Source organism: Rutidosis leptorrhynchoides, chromosome 6 (assembly GCF_046630445.1).
Source record: "Rutidosis leptorrhynchoides isolate AG116_Rl617_1_P2 chromosome 6, CSIRO_AGI_Rlap_v1, whole genome shotgun sequence".
Lineage (NCBI taxonomy): Eukaryota > Viridiplantae > Streptophyta > Magnoliopsida > Asterales > Asteraceae > Rutidosis > Rutidosis leptorrhynchoides.
The window spans coordinates 423,337,922-423,348,058 of record NC_092338.1 but is presented as its reverse complement, the minus strand read 5'-3'; the positions used below and the strand labels follow the sequence as shown (position 1 = coordinate 423,348,058).

Here is a 10,137-nt window from a genome sequence, read left to right as displayed (position 1 = left end):
TCCGTTACTCCTTTTGGGAGTGGTTCGTTGAGCCCATAGAGCTAGGGGGAGTTCTTCCATCCATCCTTGGTGGGATTTGCCCAATCGATTCTCGAGGCCTTTTAAGATATCCCTGTTAGTTACTTCAACCTGTCCGTTCCCTTGTGGATGGTAGACAGAAGTGAAGGTTTGCTTTATCTGCACTTTCTCGCAGAACCCCGGGAAGATACCTTCGGCGAATTATTTTCCATTATCCGAAACGATCTCTTGGGGTATCCCAAATCGGCACACGATGTGTTCCCAGACGAATTTTTCTATATGTTTCCCAGTCATGGTGATTAGTGGTTTTGCTTATGTCCACTTTGTGAAGTAGTCTATCGCAACTACCAACCATTTGTAACCTTCTAGGGCCTCGATGAGTGGACCTATTAGATCTATGCCCCATTTTGAGAAAGGCCATGCTGACAGTACCGATATCATCTCTTACTTTGGTTGTTTTTGAACTTTAGCATGGATCTGACATGGCTCACAGGTTCGTAAGAGCGTGACTGTATCTTCGTGCATGGTTGGCCAGTAGTACCCCATCCTTAGTATCTTTTCTACGATTGACCTTGGTCCGGAGTGAAGTCCACATATACTTTCATGCATTTCTCTGATGATCATTGAAGCTTGGTTTGGTCCAACACATCGAAGCCATAGGGTGAGGAAAGATTTTCTATACAGAGCTCCGTTCATCATTTTGTATGACGGTGCTTTGATTCGGATCTTTCGTGCTTCCTTTTTATCTTCGGGTAGAATCCCGAGTTCCAAATATTCCCTTATTGGCTTCATCCATGTGTTTTCTTCTTCGGTTACTATGTCGTGGACTTTCTGAGCTTCAATGGACCTTTTTTCTAGCACTTCGACCAATACTTCTTTTGCGAGGTGCGCGAAGGTGATGGAAGCTAATTTGCTCAGGGCATCTGCTTTCTTGTTTTGACTCCTCCTCACATGTTCGATTGTGAAGCTTCTAAAGCTTTCCATTAGCTCCCTGACCTTTGATAGATAGAGTTGTATGGTAGGTTGTCTTGCCTCGAAGATACCTAAGACCTGGTTAGCAACAAGTTGGGAATCTACAAAGGCTTGCAAATGCTCGATTTTCATCTCTTTCGTTATTCGGAGCCCTGCGAGAAGAGCTTCGTACTCTGCTTCGTTTTTGGTTGTGTTGAATTCGAAGCGCAGTGCATAAGTAAACTCTTTCCCTTCTGGGTTAATTAACATGAGCCCTGCCCCTGAGCCATCAGAGCTAGAGGCTCCGTCGGTGAACAATTTCCATTCCTTTGTTTCAACAGGCGAAATGATAATCTGTGCGAAGGTAGAATCACTCCCTTCGTTTGTCTCCGTTGTTTCTGCCATGAAGTCTGCTAACACTTTGGCTTTAATTGAATGACGAGCTTGAAAATCGATGTCATGTTCCACGAGATCTATGGCCCATTTGGCCATTCTTCCCGACTTTTCTGGCTTCATGAGTACCTGCCTAATTTGCTTGTTAGTTAACACAATGATAGGATGAGCTTGAAAGTACCTCCGTAGTTTCCTTGCTGTGTGGGCTAGAGCAAGCGTGAGCTTTTTGAGTTCAGGATAGTTGGCTTTCGCACCTTGTAGAACCCGGATTACGAAGTATATTGGGACCTGTACCCTTTCTCGCTCTGCTACTAACACCCCACTGATGCATTCTTTGGACATTGCTAGATAGAGATATAGTGTTTCTCCTGGCTTCGGCGACGTCAGGATCGGCAGGTTAGCTATGTGTGCCTTCATATCAACGAAGGCTTTTTTTGCTTCTTTGGTCCATGATATCTTTTTCGCTTCCAAACATCCTTTTAAAACTTTGAGGAAAGGTAAATGTTTTTCAGCCCCCCTGGACAGGAATCGGCTTAATGATGCTAGCTTCCCATTTAAGCTCTGCATCTCTTTGACTGTGGTTGGTGTTTTGAGTTGTTGTAGCTTGTCTACTCTCTGCGGGTTTGCTAAGATTCCTTTCTTAGTGATATAATATCCTAGGAACCTTCCTTCTTCTACCCCGAGCGAGCTTTTCTTGGGGTTTAGCTTCATGTTGACTGTCTGGAGAGTATTGAAGGTTTCTTGAATGTCTTTCAACAAAGTGCTTTCTTCGGAGCTTTTGATCACCATGTCATCAACATAGGCTTCCAAGTTTCTCCCCAGTTGCTTACGAAAAACTTTGTCTACCAACCTTTGGTATGTAGCTCCAGCATTCTTTAGTCCGAAAGGCATCTTCTTATAACTATAGATCCCCTTGCTTGTGAAGAATGATGTCTTTTCTTCGTCTTCCTCAACCATTTGAATCTGATGATAACCCTTGTAGGTGTCAAGAAAACACTTATATTTGTACCCAGTTAGGGATTCCACCTTCCAATCAATCTCCGGTAGAGGATAGCAATCCTTTGGGCAAGCTTTGTTGATATTTGTGAAATCGACACACATTCTCCGTCCTCTGTCAGATTTCTTCGCCATGACGGGATTCGCAACCCAAGTGGGGTATTTTACTTCTCGGATTATGTCAGCTTGGAGTAACTCTTCGACTTCTTTGCAAGCAGCCTCATCTCTCTCACTGGCGAGGTTTCTTTTCTTCTGATGTATTGGTTCCAGGTGCTTGTATTCATTGAGCTTATGATCTGTGGAGAAGGTTGTTCCATCGATACTGAGCATTCGAGGGATGCCGGTCATATCTCCATATTCCCAAGCGAAGATATCAATATTGGCTTGTAGTAGTTTGCGAAGCTTTTTCTTCGTTTCTGTAGATAATGAACCTCCAATTGTTACCTTTTGCTCAGGGAACAGAGGGTTGATGGAGATTTTCTCTTCGTTCGAATCTTCTTCTCTGGTTTCAAGGATACATTCCCCTGGCCTTTCCTCTGTTTCCCTGATAGCCATGATTACTTTTTCTCGATCATAGGTCGAAGCTAGGGTACCGATCCCTTCGGGCGTGTAGAACTTTACTAATTGATGTATAGTAGATGCAATTATTCCCATTTTCATCATGGCCACTCTACCTAGCAGAATGTTATGCTGTGAGGTGGACCGAACTACTACAAAGTCTAGTGTTTCAGTCCTGGATAACGGTGGTTCTCCAATCATGAAATCGAGTTTTTTCTCTCCTATAGGCCAGCATCTTTCCCCGGAGAACCCGACTAGAGGTACTCCTGGTGGATTTAGGCGGGCTTTAATGGCTGGGCTAAGTTGATTGAAGCAATGCTCATACATGATGTCGCATGCACTGCCGCCATCCAGGTAAACTCGATGTACATCTCTCTCACAGACTCGTCCGTTGATTGTTGCAGGTTTATCGGAGGGAGTGATGGTATCGAGTGCTGGGAAGGATATCTCTTCCCAATCTATCACTTCGCTTTTTCTTCCCCTCTTGTAGGTCCTTAGTTTCTCAACGGCGAAGCATTCTGCGACCATCAGTATGGCATTGTCTGCATTCGGTTTCTTTTCTTCGGGCTTAGGTTCTTGCTTCGGTGTCTTCGGGTTGCATATGCCCTTTACCAGATGCGCTAATTTTCTAGATCTGACTGCCTCCTCTATGGTATGCCTCAACTGTATGCAGTCGTCTGTTTCGTGCCCGAAGTCATTGTGAAAGTCACAAAATTTGCTTGTATCTCTCAACTTCCCCTTGCTATTCAGCTTTGGTGGAGCTTTAAAAGCTTGGGCAGCTCTTCCGGTAGCTAGGATCTCTTTAGGTGACTTCATTAACGTTCCGAGGATCCCGGGGGTGTTTTCCCTTCGGTAAGGGGAGAACCTGTTCCGTTAGTTCCTTCTTCCGGACTTTTCTTCACGATGACTTGCCTTTTCTTTTTGCTTAAAACCTTGGGATTCTTCGTATACGAAGCTATTGGCGGTGTCTTTAGCATCCAACCAAACATAAGCCTTGTCTAGTAAAGCTTCGTAAGTTTCGGGGAGATCTCGGCTAAGATGCTCCACCATCGCTCGGGTCCTACATCCGTATAAGAGCCCCGAGATTCTTTGTGACTCGGGGAGTCCTGGGATCTGTTGGGTTTCATCCGTATACCTGATGAGAAAAGCTTTCGAAGCTTCGTTATCCTTCTGCTTGATACTGTGAGCAGCAACATGATTTTTCTTGTGCTTCTTTTGCTGGCTGAACTTTGACCCGTAAAGTCGTTTAAGGTCCTCGAAACTCGAGATGGAATCCTTTGCTAAAGAGTCGAACCAGACTCTTGCATCGCTTTTGGGCACGTATGAGAACGCATGGCAAGATACAACAGTGTCCCATTTTGACATTCGAGCCGCACCTTCGAAGATATTTATAAAATCATCAGGGTCATCTTTCCCCTCGTAATACCCCAGATGGGAAGGTATCTTCATCCCGACTGGTAATGGGTGGTTTTGTATTAAAGATACAAAAGGGGTTTTCTAACTTTTCCAGGATTGGTCTAAGTATCCGCCGACGTTTCCATTGGCTTCGTGGTGAAGATTGTTCGCTACGAGGGCGCCTCCAGTATACACATTTTGGTAGGGTAAGCTCACCCACGGATTACCCCCGTTCCATATTTGCGACCCCATAGGCAAAGAAGCGTTTTGATGAGTCACCATGGGAATGACTCCCGTGGCTGGTAGGACCGTGCTGGTGTTAGGCATGTTTTGCGGAACAATGGGAAACGGACTTCCAAAGGTATATTGTTGTGAAACTGGCCCTCCGGTGTTGCCCAACGGGGCACTGGTGGTTATCATTGAATGAGCCGGTTGCGAAGGCACCGGTTGAAGAGTGATGTTCGGAGGGATTGCCAGCTGTGTGATATGGGGCTGACTGGTAAGAGGGAGACTTCTTGCTGGCCTCGCCTCCATTTCTATTTCTTCGTCAACGTCCTTGCTATCATACGTGAGGGTTCATCGACTGTGTAGGTGCCCCTCTTCTCGCAAGTTTTTGATAACGGCGCGTATGTTATCGTAGTTGTTTAGTATGAAAGTTTTATCGATTAACGGCGGTGGTCCAGAATCACTCCGATCTGTGGTTATGGGCATATTTGGAGTGATTGGCGTTCGTGTCCCGGTTTCGTGCTGGTCTACCTCAGATGGTAAAGAGAAACCGGGTGGTGGGTGATCAGATTCTGCCATGATCTTGTGTTTTTCTCAAACAAAACGAGTATTGAGGTAGGGTCCACGGATGGCGCCAATTGTTTGTACAATTCTTGGCACTCCATGTTAACGGAACAAGGGTATTGAGATCTGATCACTGAATCGGTGATATAACGGGGTATGATGATGAATGTATGCTTGTTGGCGATTCCCCGAAGGTAGTACGAAGGTATCGTACTTTACGCCACCAAGATACGAAGGTAACTCATTGAGAGTGTTTTGTATATGAGTGATTATGACATAGAGTGAATGTCTTGTCCAGAGACCACGTTCCCTTTATATAGGGTTAGGCAATAGCTTTATCACCAGCTTTCTAGGTGGATTCAGTCTTCGAGGCAATCTCTGATGAGACAAAGGGGACTTTCCCTTCGGCTGACTGCAACCTTTGCTAGTTCAAGAAAGCTAGCCTGCAGCATTCCTCTTTTGTCATTTGGATGCTAGTGGAAGCGAGTTTGGTCAACCCGCTTACTACTCTCCTTCATTCTAGGTGATCTTGTGACTTTAGGAGAAGTCCTTGTCCATTGGTAACCGTGATCCCTTCGTCAATATGTTCCTTCGTTACTATTGCTTCGTATAACGGAAGTGGTTTCGTACCAACTCTGAATATTGGGATTCTACTTTGGTAGCATTCTTCTTTTATCATTTGGGCGCCATTATTTGATTTCGGGGATATCCCGCCTTTGATTTGTATTTGACATATGTGTTCTTGTGATCTCATCTTATGCCACCTATCATTGTTAGGCGTGATACCTTCGTTAGCGTAGCTTCGTGTGTCTTGACGGGAGGATACACTATCAATAATTAAGAAGACTGGATTAGAACAACATATCTTATAGTGGTTGGTGTTAAAAGAGAATCGTGTTGCGAAGCTAAATGATCACGTGTTTTGCACATGTCTAAATTTTAGTTGCAATAGTAGAAGCTTGATATAAATAATTACGGAGTTTTTGGTAGTGAATGTTAATGTCACATTTCGTTTCTTGTTTGGAACAGATCCAATCCTGATATTGTAATGAATGTCACATTTTGTTTCTTGTTTGGAACGGAGCTGTTACAAATTAATATAACTAAAGAGCATTATGAGACCGTTTCCAAACGTGACGATGATATTACGGTAGTTTGGTCAAAAAGTGTAATCCAACTGTGATTTGCCAATATCAGTTTCTGACATTTTTAACCGCTGTGTCAGTTTTTTGTGTTAAAAATTTAGTATGGTGATGTTAGTAAAATCTGATTGGAAATGAAGTGAGAAAAAATAAATTAATTATAAAAATATATATTTATTGCATTAGAAAAATCATTGATTGGTTAAAAAGCAAAGTGACAAATTTTATTTTTTTGCGTTGGTAGTCCGACTGACGCCCAAAACTGACGCCGCATTAGGGTCCGTCAGTTAAGTCCACATCATCTGACGGGGGAACTAACTGAGGGTTGGAAATGGTCTGATGAGCCAACTTCCACCTATACAGGGGCGAGACTAGTAAGGTACTCGTGGAGTTACGGGACACCACTGATTTAAAAAATTATAGTAGAAAATATTTTTTAAATTGTATATGACACCACTAAATTTAACTAGAGGACCTCATATATTTTTTAAATTTATGGTTTTTCTTTTAAATTGTACTATTAGACACCAATAAATTTAACTACTCGGACCCCATATATTTTTTGAATTTGTAGTTTTTTGAAAGTAAATTACTACTAAAATAGCATTGAAATATAATTAATACTGAAAAAGAATTTCGAGGTCCATTATATTATAATCTTGAAATTGCCACCGTAGATATTCTTTGTTTGTATAAGTTATTAACACTTTTATACGTATCGATGTGGCTAGAGGTTTTTTTTCGTAGTAATTTTTCTAGTTCGAATAGAATGATTGTGTATATTTTATCTCATTATTATATTATATGTTCAATGGATTTAATAGTGGTGTTGTTTATGTATGGATAAAATATATATGGATGTTCAAAGGGGAGTGATATGTACACAATTTATTTTTATTATGTATACAATTATCATGTTTTATAGTGTTGTACAGTATAATACTGTAAAGCATGATAGTTGTGTACATAACAAAAATAAGTTGTGTACATATCATCACTCATGTTCAAATGTTGTGGTTTTTTAATAATGTCGGAAACAGTACATATGTATTTTTATGTATACAAAAGTCAACAAAAGTATTTTATTTAGTATTCCATTGCTCTCTAGCTAAACCCATCGACGAATTACGCATAAAAAGGGACAAGTTAGTAGTCAAATTACGCATAAACAACAAATAACTACTTGAAATTATAACAATACCAAGTTAGTTACGTTTTATAGAATACTTTCGTTTTTTTAAACCCTGGGATTAATTTATACTTATTTAGCCTTTCACGATAAATAAGTAAAAAATAACCAAGGCCAACACAACGATTCAAAATGTACATCCTGGTATACATATGCACTACGTAATAAAATAGTCTATATATGAGATATGAGATGATGTATTTGCTTGAACCAAGACTTGAGAGTGTGCTATGTAGCCAATTAATAGGCTTCACGTGCTTATTCTTATGTTGACTATGAATACACTCACACGCGTAAAGTTTATTTTGGTATTCCACGTCAAATACAAACATGCATATGAAACGATTTAATTGATATAAATACACTACTCGTCCTATCCTTCCTATTATTTGTAAATTCACATTAATAAAGACGGCACGTTTTTTTTTAAAAAACAAATTTTTACATGAGTACAAACGACAACAACATTTTCTTTTAGTATATGTACATATGGTAAATGTTAGAAAACGTGTTGCCTTGGATGTAAGAACAAAAAAATATTTATCAACTTATTTAAATTCAACGAATTATTATTAAATGAAGAAACAAGTTGTAACAAAGCAATACTCAAAAAGTAGATATTTTTATTTGGAGAGTAAATATGAGAAGACTCCCAACTCGCTGAGAACTCAATAAACGTGAAATCGATTTTGATACAACACTTTGTCCTCTAGACTGCAATGAAGTTGAAATAGTATAACATATCTTGATTAAATACCCAAAAGTTAAGATCATTTGGTGTCTACTCTTAAAGTGGTGGAATATAACTCCAATCCTTTTCAAGCATAGAGGAAGCGTTTTCTGAAAACCAAAGTTTTGCAATATCGACAACATGCAAAACCATTTGGCAAGCAACAAAGTGGATATGTAATGATACGCATACCCGATTAGCTTGTGTAGCGCATCACACTTGCAACATGCGTGCAAAGCCCTAGCGCTAAGGCACTCCAGGCGCAAGTAAACGTGCGCTAGGTACGGTCAAAGCGCGCAAAATGGAGATAACGTGTCCTGTACATATCACGATCCCTGCAAAAAAGTGGAAGGTACAGACAGCTAGCATAAAAGTAGCAAGTATTGTTCCTTAGTCCCCTCCTCTAAAGCACTAAGGCGGTACATACAAGAAAGTAATAAGGAACACGTGGCACCAATAAGCAAACGATGTTATGGCTAAAATTAACGGACTCGGATCACAAGGCAATGATCATCATCCTTTGGGATTCACACCTATACTGTTTTTAGTATTAAGGTACGGAATAACTGCGCTATTCTTAGAGCGCAACCTTACCCGCGCTACCGGACTCACAGCACCCCACTAGACTCACTCTTGACACATGTAGCGTTCTATGAACATAAATCCCATGACCTAGCGCGAGCCATCACAAACCGGGCAACCCGTCGATGGTGAGTCTATGTTTAACCACCCCTGCTGAGATCCTCATCTCGTAAGGGGTTATTCACGGTACTCCGGACCGGAGAGTTAAACTCAATTGACCCTTAAATCCCCCTCATCGATGTCAAGCATGGACCGAACCCGACCCAATTAAACCGTGCTTGATCAATATGCGGCTACACAATTTGGAAATTCAGAAACGCTAAAGTATTTCGAAATAAGGATTAGTCTCCCAACATGATCCTCCGAAATCCAACTTCAAAGTTTTAACTGGATATCAAAAAAGATTGAAGAAAGCTTCATTAATTTTGCATCAATGGTTAGTAAATCTCGATTTCTTCGTCTCGTCAACAAATCAATGCACCAGAATCGCCTAAACTGTTACACTCTAGGCTGTTGCATAGTATTTTCTCTACTAAAGTCTACTGTAAATTAGCCTATAATATTGGCTGCTGCATATAATTTCTATTCACTACAGGCCATCGCTGGGTTTAAGCCCGCCTGTAAATTAAACATGGCCATATATATTCTGTAATTATGTATCTTTGCTATATTAAATAAATTTTTCTTGCCTTTTAAAAAAATAATTATTAAATATATGAAATAAAATTATTGTAAGCTAAAATTGATCAAGACTTAAAAAAACAATAAAAACTTAACAATTATTTGGACACAAATGAAGTCGAAAGGATTAAAAACTCCAAAAAAATTGTGATTGTAAACTGCATTAAAAAACTGTATATATTGAAATATATATAGTGACCAAAATATCCCCGTGAATAAAACTTAAGTAGTTATTACTGTTCACATGGGTACTAAATGAGTGCTAATACCACTGAACTATTGGTTGAGTGGTAAAAAGTCTCGGTTGGTTATGAGCCCGCATTCTTGAAATAATAGGTGCATGTTCAAATCCTGAGGGGGGAGTTTTCTCCAAGGTTGTGCCTCTGGTATCATGAACTCTGTGCGAACCAAACACTCAACCTAAAGCATTCTGGGTACGCTTTGCGCATTGAATGCGAGTAGTTTCTTCCTAACGGATGTGTGGGTGACAAATGAGAGGATTCGGTGCCGAAATTTGTGTTCTAAAAAAAGGGGTAAATGTAATTAAACACACCACAATTAGTATATAAGATTAACAAAGTAGTTACACCTCTTAGATAGTTTAATCTATTTTATTGAATAAAGTTTAAATATGTATGGAGTACATATTTTTTTAAAAAAGAAGTAAAAGTTTAAGCAAATAAAAAAAAAGTAAAAGTTTAAATATGTTTTAA

At 40.2% G+C, this 10,137-nt stretch overlaps 1 protein-coding gene across 1 annotated transcript; it reads right to left on the bottom strand.

The window, feature by feature from the left end:
• Positions 1-462: 462 nt before the first annotated feature.
• On the bottom strand, positions 463-3,732 carry LOC139855181 (uncharacterized). The gene has a single exon (XM_071844424.1). It carries the CDS (start codon positions 3,730-3,732, stop codon positions 463-465), a length of 3,270 nt encoding a protein of 1,089 aa, XP_071700525.1.
• Positions 3,733-10,137: the final 6,405 nt, after the last annotated feature.